Here is a 12286-nt window from a genome sequence, read left to right on the forward strand (position 1 = left end):
AAGGAGATAAAACCCTCCCCCAAAACTACCGCCCCATTAGCTTGCTGGATATCCCCTCCAAACTCTATGCTCACCATCTGCTCCCCAAAATAACAATGCAATGCTTCTCTGAAAGCCAATTCAAACATTTCACCTTCCCACAAGTAGACCACAATACCTTTGACCACCACTGCCAAAAGAAAACTTTCCATAAGACCATCCCCCATATAGGCTATAACATTTGAAAACTGCTCACAGTTTAACTGCTGTTGCTGGTGTAAAGGCAGCTCTTGTAGTTGGGACCATCCCATGGGGATACTGATTCCAGACATTCTGGCCTTTCAGTAGGTCACCACCATGCATAAACATTTTTGGGAGCTTCTGTGGTGAGGGATTGTAGCCTTTGAATTGGTCTTCAAATAATATCATTTGACAAGTTCCCTCATCTGAGCAGCCAGGCCGATCAAATCTGCTAACAGGTCATAAATATTATCCCGAGCAAAATAATTGTACTAAAACTGAACTTCCAGAAGAAGAATATCATGACCTGCTGACAGAACAATCACCTCAGATAATTCCCTTTGACGTGAAACTAGGTCAGTTTTCTGGGAACTGTGCTCCCCGAATGAAACTGTGCCATCCCAGTCATTGGTAAGCAGGCGTAAATCATTTGCTTCGCAGCTGCTGTACTTGAAGGAATGCTGCTTTTGTGTTTCCCATACATTTATTATTACTTGATATGTATTCCCCCTCAGAAACATATGGGATTCCTGAAGATGATCCAGAATCTCTGACATTGCCTGTACAGGTCTGTCCAATTGCAGTTTTATCATTCTGTATGTGGGGGTGGTTCGTGTTTGAGCATATTTCTCTAACTACAGATGGTAGTGATTCAAAATATAAGCCAGCTGATTAACATTTTACGCATGTACCACGTGCTGTTTGATTTTTGCAGAAATGTTGTGTGTATATGGTAGCTGTTAGAAAATACACTAAACAAGAAAATCAGCAGCACAACTGACCATTCCAGATGCCTTGGTTCAGTGGCTGGAATGGTGATAGGTACCAAGGAGAAGGTGCAAAATGGAGGCAGGCTGGCAGGGAACTGGTCCGAAGGAGGAAAAAGACAGCTTGATAGTCTTCCACATTCTTTTAACAAACTGCCTATGTTGAGCTACAGCAGGCAAGGAAGCACTGGCACAGGGGCTGATTTATTTTGATTGCACCCTATTTTATGGTCTTACTATTTGCATGTTATTGTTTTAATGTTTTGAATTGTGTATTTACATACTTGCATAGTACAGTGGTACCTCGGGTTACATTCACTTCAGGTTACATACGGTTCAGGTTACAGACTCTGCTAACCCAGAAATATTACCTCGGGTTAAGAACTTTGCTTCAGGATGAGAACAGAAATCGTGCTCTGGCAGCGCAGCAGCAGTGGGAGGCCCCATTAGCTAAAGTGATGCCTCAGGTTAAGAACAGTTTCAGTAATAATAATAATAATAATAATAATAATAATTTATTATTTATACCCCGCCCATCTGGCTGGGCCTCCCCAGCCACTCTGGGCGGCTTCCATAAAAACCACAAATACAGTAAAATATCACACGTTGAAAACTTCCCTGAACAGGGCTGCCTTAAGATGTCTTCTGAATGTCAGGTAGTTGTTTATCGCTTTGACATCTGCTGGAAAGGTGTTCCACAGGGCGGGGGCCACTACCGAGAAGGCCCTCTGCCTGCTTCCCCGTAGCTTTGCTTCTCGCAATGAGGGAACCTCCAGAAGGCCCTCGGCCTGGACCTCAGCATCCTCAGTTTCAGGTTAAGAACAGACCTCCAGAATGAATTAAGTTCTTAACCCGAGGTACCACTGTACGTGGTTTAGTTTACCTGCTTATCTTTGCTGCCTTGTGAGGATTCCCGCCCCCCGCCCCCCAAAATAGGATATAAATTTATTAAACCAATAAAATAAAAGGTATCTTCTAATTTCAATAAGCAATGCAACTAACCATGCCTGAGAGCATTCCGATCTGTACTGTTAGCACCCAAGCTTGAACTGCTTATGGTTCCTTCCTTCAGAAAGCGGCCCTGTGGTGCAGAGAGTAAGGAATCTCCATCTGGCAGTTGAATGGGCTCTTCTGCTTCAAGTCTCATGATGCCTAACACCATGACCCTTATGGGATAAATTAACAAATACTCATAAAGGAAAGTGAGAGCCATATTGGACCCTTGAAACAAGGGAGAAAAAGTGCTTCTTCAGTTTGTGTAGGAGGTCTACAGCTGATCCACCTTTCTTTCTTCACGTGGACATATGTGCGCAGTCTCTTTTAGCTCTGGAATCACCCTGGAGGGGAGATGAAGAAACTCCAGTTTCAGAATTCTGAAACAAGCAATGGAAGACTAAATGTAACTTGCTTGTTGTTCTTCTCTGCAGCACCTCCCCACCACACCCCAATGTCTTTAGAATATCTAGAGCCACTCGGACTTTGGCACTGCACACTTTTCTTGGTCACTTTAGAAATAATAATCAGTTTGAATGCCATTTCCCTGGTCCCAGATTCTGCCAATTAACTCGCTGTGATTTTTTTTTTTTTAACATCAGCCACAAATATTTAAAGCTTCCGAGATTTCCCCTTGTAAATAATCCGACCCTCATTTTCAGTCACCGCCTCTCACTCCGTGTATACACAGGAGGAGGAGACAAGGACATGCTGTGGTTGCCAGGATTCAGGGTTTGCTGTGAAATTTTAACATTCTGTTGTGAGCCATGTTGATATGCCGCATGTGCATAAGTCAGGTGGCACTGGTAACAACCTGAACTATTTCACTTGCCTCTGCAAGTGACGCATATGCATTGTACACAACATTTTTAAAAAATGTATAGATTGGAGTACTGTAGGACTGTTTGATCACATGCTCATTTGAGGAATGCAAAAAGCTGAAACTAAACCAAGGCATAACCTGACCATCTTTAATGCACTGAAACATATTTGAAGCATTTTGGCCCAGCAGCTAGAAGCTCAACCTTTTTAACACTGATTGTCCCATCAACATCTGTCTTTAAAAAAAATAAAACTCTCTAACTCTCTCTCTCTAACACTCTCTCTCTCTCTCTCTCTCTCTCTCTCTCATACCTTAATCTAATATCTAAAATTTGCATATCACATGCTAGCTTTACAACAGCTTCCTGTCTATTAAAGCTTTAATTGGGAATTCTTCAGTAGTGTCACTGTTAGAAACAGTGGGCAACAGCCCCAGAAAACATAACTTCCAAATAGGGATAGCTAAGGATGAATAAGGTGAGTTGGGGACTGCTAGCACTGGAAGCAGAAATCTGTTTATCCACGAGCTTGGTACCAGTTCACATGGCTTGCATTTTCAGCTTCCCACATCGCCATGGCAAGGCAAGTTATCTTGGCTTGGACAAATGGTGCTCTGTCATTTTTTTGGAACTAGTGCATCTTCAGAGAGCAAATGCTGCCAAACAGGACAGTGTCCCATCAAATTCCATTTCATCTCCTAGATTATAGTGATCTGATTGAGGAGTGCATTTTGCAATGCCAGAAAGAAATTTAGGCATTCACTGACTGGCCACTAGAGTGTTTTTGTGTTTGGGGGATAGTTCTTCCTTTCCCCTACTCTTCTTCACCAGCTCCACTGCTTTTTAGGACAGCAAGACAATTGGCAGAAGAATATTTTCATAAACACCCTTTTCCAGACACTCATCCATCTCTGGAAAATAGTTGTGAAGCGGGCACATCAGACCCACACCTTACACACACACACACACACACACAGAGAGAGAGAGAGAGAGAGAGAGAGAGAGAGAGAGAGAGAGAGCGCAATGCTCAAAGGGCAGCTTGTTTCTCTCCTCATGGGATGCAATTTCTATTCACGCTGACGGTTTACAGATTACTTGTGGTTTACTGCTGCCATGCCTCTTCTTGTTGTTAGGTAGCTTCATTAGCACTGGAAGAAACGGACAGTAGCTTCTTGCTCTTTGTCCTGGAAACTCTGAAAGATGCAGTCTTGAGAATTCTAGCATTTACTGCTTGAAATTGTTGTGAACTCCCTTTTCAAAAGCAGAGTCCTTCTGACTTCCTCACCCAAAGCAAGGAATTGTGGGGTACTTCTTCCTCAGCATGGGAGTTTAAGCATAACACAAAGAATCTGTTCTCTGTGAGACAAGGGGGTTAAGTGGCTCCCAGTGGCACACTGAAGTAGCTGAGACTGTCGTAAGGGAGGCCTGTGGCAACAGTCAGATAGAGTCTCAGCGGACGATGGGCTAAGTGAATGCATGAATCTGTGTGTTTTAATTGTCCTATGGGGAAGGGAAGGGTTGCAGAGGATTGTAGAATGAAGCTTGCATGCCACGCAGTGGCAAGGGCGCTGTTTGCAGTGGGAGGATGCTTACTACAGCATGACTTATGCTTACTACAGCATGCCTTATATGTGTCACAAAATTCATCGGTTTGTCCGTAACTGAAGTTTGTACAGATATAGGCTTGGATCCTAAGATAAGTATATGGAAGAAAGTTCATGGAAAGAAGGGGGGGAATCCTAAACCACCCCCACTACCTCTAAGCTGCCTGTGCCCCCTTAAAAGCCTCTCCAGAGGATATGGGGCTCACCCTGAACTCTGTATAATGGGCATGGGGCTTGCTGGGGGAGAGGGAATTACCAAAATGGGGGGGGGGCTCTGTTTAGATTTGGGGATTGCACCCCATCCCACACTGTATATAGGACAGCACACCCAACCATGCAGAATTTTCAGGAGGCACAAGGAGAGAAGATGGTGGGAATGTTCTTTCCATGAATTTCATTCTGTTCACTTATTTTTGGAGCTAAGCCATAATAAACAGCTGGGAAGGGAAAGCAAGGGGACACAGGTGAAACACAGGGATAAGAGGGGCTGAGGGCTGTTTCGATTTGCATGTAACTGTCCCTAAGGGTATGCTTGCACAGGTTTAGTTTGCACATAATACCAAGCCATAGTTTATTAGAGGTACTCTTAAAAGTGTAGCAAATTGTCCATGTCTTGGTTTAGTGGTAATAAGATTTAGCATCCCTGGAGGGTCACTACTGGGATTTTCTGACCCAGGAAGCAAAATAGTCTTTTCCCCATCTCTTGTAGCTTTAACAGCATATTCCAAAGTATCCCTACTGATTTCTATGGGTTTGTTTAAAGCAAGCAATTTGAGCTTTGCTGCCCTGTTGTGTTGCACTGTTTGGCATTTCTCTCAACTCTGAGCCTCAAGCCACCCATGGAGCTAGCTAACAGTGCCGCTGTTTATGATGTATGGGCACTGCTGTTTATGATCTCTTTTCCCTTGCCAGCTCTGAAAGGAAGTAGGAATAAATTTGTGGGAAAGATTGTACATTGTCCATACTTACACATACTTGAATTAATTCCCCATTTTTAATAAGAATAAGAATAATCTGTTTGAGTCACTATTTGGGATGAAACTTGATTTGTACTGGACTAATTAATTCTCCCAGGATTATCTTAAGAAGAGATGGCTAAAGTGTGACCTGTCTTTGGGTTTTCTTTTTCAGCAGCTCCTGCGTCTGGCTGCAAAAACCGACCTACTCCAACACATGAAAAGACTTGCTTCCTGTACTATGGTACATAAAACTCAGGACATGCTTGGTTTGGAATTGCTCAAAGAGTTTTTAGAATATGACTGTGGGATTCAGCAGGAATGCATCATAGAAGGTCCAAATGTCAGTAAAGTTGTGGAAGAAGCTCAACGGAGGTCTATCGTGGATCATTCTGAGCCATTAAACCCACAACGCATCCAGTCAGTAGAGAATTCAGCTGTGCTTCTAAGGTTGTTGAGAAGTTGCCAGGTCAAAGGAGGAGATGCAGCAGCTGTCATCGAGTTCCTTAGAAAGACTCTAGTCAATAAATGGCCTGATGGAGAGAAGGCAACTCAAGAAACTTCCAACAAGGAGCAACAGATTGATGATGGGTGCTGGTTTGTTTTTCAAAGGATATGTCTACCAGAGCCTTTTCAGAAGAACTTGGATAAGGGCAAAAGAGGATTTGAGCAATCCCATTTCAAAGATCTAAGATGTGCAGAAGAACAAGAAAATAAAGGAAATAAACTGTCAACTGTTTTCAACTCCATAATGATGTTACCTAAACTTCTTCGTGAAGAAGAGGAAAAAATGCTGCTCCAGTCTTTACGAAATATGTCCAGAGGAGAGAGAACAGTATATCTCAAACAACACGGTCTTTTACAGAACAGCCTCCACAACCCATTCATTCCAGGACTAAGTGAAAGACCTCGTGGTCTTTGGACAGGTAGCTTGCCTTTCAGCCTTATAATTTTTTTAAAAATGCATGCTTTAATCTCACTCCCCCTTTTAAATACCTACAGCAGCATCTGTCATTTGGCAAATTTTGGAGAACTCGGCAAGCCTTTCCTTACCAAAGGAAGTTGGCAACCATGATGAATGTGCCTTTTAAGGTCAAATCAACCTTGCATTTGTAGTGAACCATTAAAAATCTTACAAAGGCATTTTGTTTAAAGTACTTACACGCTGTCTTTCAGGACTAAGCCTCCCAAGGTGGTGTCTGTAAGGTAACTCATTTCACATATATAATCGAGCCTCATATACACATAGCAGGAACACTAAGCTCCCAAATGATTCACAGAGCAAACCACTTGGCAATGCTTCCAGTTCAGATCCCCGGTGACCTTCCTTTTACCCATCCAGCTGGAATGCAAAATCCTGGCATGCAAAGATGGGATTGTTGCTTTGTGCCTGCAAGTGAATAGAAGACATAAATGGCCAGTTAGCAGTCTGAGAAAGAGATGTCACTGCTGTGACCTTATACTGCTGTGGCCTACAACTCCCATGATCCCTAGCTAGCAGGACCAGTGGTCAGGGATGCTGGGAATTGTAGTCTCAAAACATCTGGAGGGCCAAGGCTGAGGAAGCCTGCTCTATACTACCAAGTCTGACAAGTCTTTCAAGCCATGTGGACTTTGAGCCTGCAGTGCGCTGAGGCATTTCATGTGTTTGCTGACATCTCTTATGCGTAGAATTTTGGCACTGACTACCATCCTGACCATTCAAAATTCCACTTTCACAAGTGGGACCTGTAACAAAGCATTGCCGTGTGGTGTAATGTGGGAGCCAGTTATCCAAGCCCTCTTCCGGGAAAATCCATTCCATTCCTCATTCATTCCCCCTTCTGCCATACTCTTCCATTTTACCACCTCTCAACATTGGTCAGCATTCTGTGGTCACTGAGCATGATCTTTCTTTATTGGACTATGTTTAGGGTTTCCCCCCTGAACTTTTGCTCCTTTAAGTTTTTGGTACTTCTGCAAACCTTGGGGTTTCCTTAGGCATGCTGATACCTCCATCTTGTCAGTGGTAATAAGGATCCACAGTCAAGTAATGAATTCACTCTTTGCAAACACCAAGTATGCATAAGCAGATGTTGGTGAACTACAATTTCCATCATCCCTGACCATTGGTCATGCTTGCTAGCAACATCTGGAGGGCCAAAGTTTCCCCACCCCTGGCATAAATGAGAATAGTGTGTTCAGGGGAAAATCCTTTCTCAGTGAGAATTTAATACATGTAGCACGCCCACTGTATAGAAGCCATTACATGTTTTTCCTTGTGTTTTAAGAATGCTGTCGAAAATCCATCTCTCTCCCTCATTTCCATATCTAACAGAGCCTAAAGCCTTTAAAGTACAACACAAGAAAATCTTCACAAGGCCTGTGTCTCCTTTCTCTAATGATCGTATGTACAACATCAAATCTCTGAAGGAAAACTTCCACGTGTATAAGAGTGAGAAAGAGCCAACACAGTTCGTCCAGGTCCAGTTACCTCAGGTACAGGAATATTATCTTAAGTTCCCCCTGAGTTAAAGTGAGATCTTCTGTAAAAACAAATAGCAGAATTAGATTGCTTGATTTCATGCTTGAAATTTAAAAAGAAATACATTTCCATATATATATATATATATATATATATATATATATATATATATATATATGATTACTTCTCAGCATATTATCTGTACATAAAAAAATTCCCCATATTCAGACATATACAACCCATAGCTTTTAAAAGTTCGTTTACATAAGGAGTAGGGAACCTTTTTCTCCTGCCAAGGACTGCATTAAATAATAATAATAATAATAATAATAATAATAATAATAATAATAATAATAATTTTATTATTTATACCCTGCCCATCTAGCTGGGTTTCCCCAGCCACTCTTAGAGGTAAACTGGCACTTTATTTCAGTGGTGTTGGGATCAGAGCCAGAAGTGGGTGGAGTTTGCCTCATTACATGCCCCTCCTCTTTCTGCAACCTCATCACTTTCTCTAGTTATTTGTACCCCATATCTCCCTCCCAGCCCCTGCTCTCTCCTCCCTCTCTCTCCCCTGCAACCCTGTTTTTCTCTTTCTCTGTGTGTGCCACCCCATCTCTTTGATGCTACAGGTGATGCATGTGACCCAGATCTGACAGAATCTTGTAGGATTTTGGAAAGGCTGCCAGAATTTTTCAGCAAGATTCCAAACATGTGATGCCAAAGAAAATTTGACCTAGATTCTACTTAGATTAATATCGGCGATAGCACTAAGTGCGTGTGTTTTTCTACATGGGCACATTCTTCAAATCACTCAGTGCTGACCTACACTTAATAGCCATAGTCCAGAGAGCAACTTTAGGTATGCTGTAGGGTTTAAGCATGCCCAATGGGATTTTCTGGGGTTTTTATTATTATTGAAGAGAAGGCCTGCATGCAATATAGTACACAAACTGCTTTTGAAAGCATCCTTAGTTTCACAAACATTGTGTTCCATAAGGCATGTTGGCTGCTGTTTGAAAAACATAAGCTCAAGCCCTCTTTTGGCACACAGCACTAGTTGTACTGTTCTTTGGATCCTGGCCACTATGTTGAGCAGAAGAAGATGAAGAAGACAGATGCAAATCAAAGGATTATAACCCCACTCCATAAACATTCCAAGCAAAGCTCGAAAAAACGTTCAGGGAGCATTCAGGTTCTTTCACTTCTCAGTCCTTGGGGGAATCAAAATATCACATAACATGGATTCTGTTCAGTGTTTTTCACTCCAACAGACATTTCCTTTGTAGGTGTTTAGGAACCAGCTTACCAGTGGGAAAGAAATAACTCTTTGAAGAGGACTCTGCTTACACAGTTACTTATTCACTTTCAGTTCAACTCATCTTCCCACAAAAATAACAAAGATGGGAATGCATTGAGGTAGGCTGCTTTTCATCCCAGCTGGTGTTGGCAAAACATAGGTATTTTCACCTGATTTCAACAGATTTTTATCTGTCATTTCACTGCTCATGTGGGTGGTCTGTCCTTCTGAGAATATGATGGACACCTAGTTTTTGAAAAAGCCCTCGTGGCTTCAAGAGTCAGATACCTTTTTTTAAAAAATTCCCATATTATGCTGTTAACTGTTGGTAGTGTGCCAAAATATCGTTAGAAACTTCCAAGCAGTGATGAATATACTGTAGAGTCCAGATCAACCTCTCCCTGAACAAAAACAAATCGAAAAAATTCTTGTAAATCTCCAGCAAGCCACATCAGTGATGCCCTCGCCACATCGAGACCTCATAAACATCTTGCAAACAACATGTGGACCACATTAATTATGCGCGTGTAATATTAGATATCTGAAGCATGCATCCTGTTTCTTTTGCAATGTGCCAGCCATGCTCATGGCATCCAGAAACCACCTGCAAACCACATCAGCTAAAATTAATCATGCAACCTACATAGCTGTGGATTTCCAGCTTATAAGAGACATTTTTGCTAAACCGCAGTTTATCAGTTGGGTGGGTTAGTTTCTGGCTGCAGGTAACAAAAAGTAAAATTTAAATTGATCAGGGAAGCTTGCAGTCTATAACAAGAAGGCATGTCGGTAACAAACAAACAAAAATGTGTTTCCTAGCAGCATAGTGGAGTAGCACAAAACAGAATTCTATATACATTTGCAATCCAAGAAACTTTCAATCTTCATATGCACATTCAAAATCTGAAGATGTGGCAGGTTCTTTTTCAGCAACGTTCATTTAACTTTTATTTATGTTATAAAGTACAGTACTTAAAATTGTTTGGTACAAAATCCACTATTTGAGATGCAGGCGAATGTATCTTGTAACAAGGATACAACCAGCAGAATAACTGCAACCTACATTGAGAAGGACTCAAAGTATTACATGGTATCTTCAACAAAGTGCATGGAAGTTTGATGCTGAGGCATATAAAATAGTAGGTGGATTTCATGAAACAGTTGCTGTTTCAGACTGCCTATCCTTTCCTGATTCTACAGGCCATGGTTCTGCCTGGCTGAACTAATAGGAATGAATGTGGCTGGCTGTGATTTGTGAATATTAGATGTGTCCAACCAGCCTGTTTAACATTCAGGAAAGTGCTGTCTGGAAATACACGTAGGTCACCAGTATCACAGATAATGTACACAGCAAGTGCCCTGCTGAACTAATTTGGATCATGTCAAACCACTAGACAAGTAGTCCTGCCCTAAAATATCTCCCCGTTAGGAAGTTTATTTTGCTGTGGCTCCTGTCTCGCTCATTAGGTGTTTTGGAAGGAGGTCTAATGCACTACATTATCACTGATGTGGTTTGCATGTGTTTTTCCAGTAATTTTCCCCAACTGTTTGCATTCAGACCTGATTGGAGTTCCTTTTTCCTTTACCACAGTGATACTTAGCATGACTAGAGGACTGTAGCCAACACTTTGATTGGTGAATTCCATGGCTTCCCACCCCTCCTAGCCACGTAATCACCAGACTGTGGGCTGAAACCTCTTATTTATTTGGTACCCTGCTCAAAAATCCAAGATTCCCATGGTTACTCAAAATAGAGAATGTAAACCATCAAAACAAAAGACAAGCCATTAAAGCATAACTGATAAAGCAGTGTTGAAATCAATTGGCCCTTTTCGCCACCTGGCGTCAGACAATCTTCCCTAGAGATAGAACATTCTAGAGCCAAAGTGCCACTACAGAGAAGGATCTGTCTTCAGGGATGACCTTACTTTCAGGAAAAAGGCAGACCTTAATCCCCCCCCCCTCCTTCTTCTTCCCAACCTTTCCCCAACTTTTCTTGTCTGTCTGCCTTCTATGTGGCACACACTTGTCCATCTGTCTCTGTTCCTCACAGGCCTTTCCTTTTTCTTCTTCTCTCTGGCTGTCCAATTGGCTTTCTAAAATTTTTTGTGCAAGCTCTGTTCTCTTCCCCCCCCCCCCACAGATGCTTCTGACTCTTTGCTTCCTGTCCTTCTGCCAGTCTAATACACACACCGTTTGCAGTGAGGCTTCCATCAGTACAAGCCCAGGAACTAAGCAATGGCTTAGATGGAAGGGGGCTTGGTAAGAATATGGAAAATAATTGTTTGTTTGTTTGTTTGTTTGTTTGTTTGTTTGTTTGTTTTTACTGAATTTATATACCCCCATACCCAGAGGTCTCAGGGTGGTTCAATATTAAGCACTATTTATGCAGATGAGCCACAGAGCTGCAAATCTGGTACACAACATTGTCAAGAGATCCACACTTCTTTATGCATGATTTGTTTTTGAAATATTTGTTGCTGCTCTCAATGGCCTACAGTATATGATAAAATAATGTGGATGGTGATAGGTCTGGCTGTCTCAATTCACTGGGCATTCAGTTCTGGTTTGGGAACTATTTTTGGAAGCCAAATGTCCAATGGGGCTTCTGTGGCTTCTGATTGGCTGCAGGAGCTTCCAGAAGCCAATCAGAAGCCGCACTTTGGTTTTTGAACGTTTTGAAAGTCGAACAGACGTCCGGAACGGATTCCGTTTGACTTCCAAGGTACGACTGTATCGTAAAACAAATTGCAGGATACTTATTGTTTTGGATTAAAAACCCAACACTGATGAAGAAGAAGAGTTTGGATTTGATATCTGGCTTTATCACTACCCTAAGGAGTCTCAAAGCGGCTCACAATCTCCTTTCCCTTCACCCCCCACAACAAACACTCTGTGAGGTGAGTGAGGCTGAGAGACTTCAGAGAAGTGTAACTAGCCCAAGGTCACCCAGCAGCTGCATGTGGAGGAGTGGGGAAGCAAACCCAGTTCACTAGATTACGAGTTCACTGCTCCTAACCACTACACCACACTGGCTCTCACTAGAAACTCAGCAAGTGCGCAGTAAATGGTGGTGTGACTGCAGCCTCATAAACACTGTCTAATCCCAATATTGCAAGGTCTCTGTAAAACAAATGTAGTCTTTGGCTAATTATGATGTTC

General features: G+C 42.2%; 1 protein-coding gene across 1 annotated transcript; it reads left to right on the forward strand.

The window, feature by feature from the left end:
- The first annotated feature begins 5323 nt into the window (after positions 1-5323).
- Positions 5324-9158, forward strand: LOC144327171 (uncharacterized). Its single transcript, XM_077925338.1, has 3 exons — positions 5324-6286; positions 7678-7838; positions 9114-9158. The coding sequence occupies exons 1-3, from the start codon at positions 5578-5580 to the stop codon at positions 9156-9158; spliced, it is 915 nt and encodes a 304-aa protein (XP_077781464.1). The 5' UTR covers positions 5324-5577.
- The last annotated feature ends 3128 nt before the right edge of the window (positions 9159-12286 follow it).

The sequence above is a fragment of the Podarcis muralis genome, chromosome 3 (assembly GCF_964188315.1).
Source record: "Podarcis muralis chromosome 3, rPodMur119.hap1.1, whole genome shotgun sequence".
NCBI lineage: Eukaryota > Metazoa > Chordata > Lepidosauria > Squamata > Lacertidae > Podarcis > Podarcis muralis.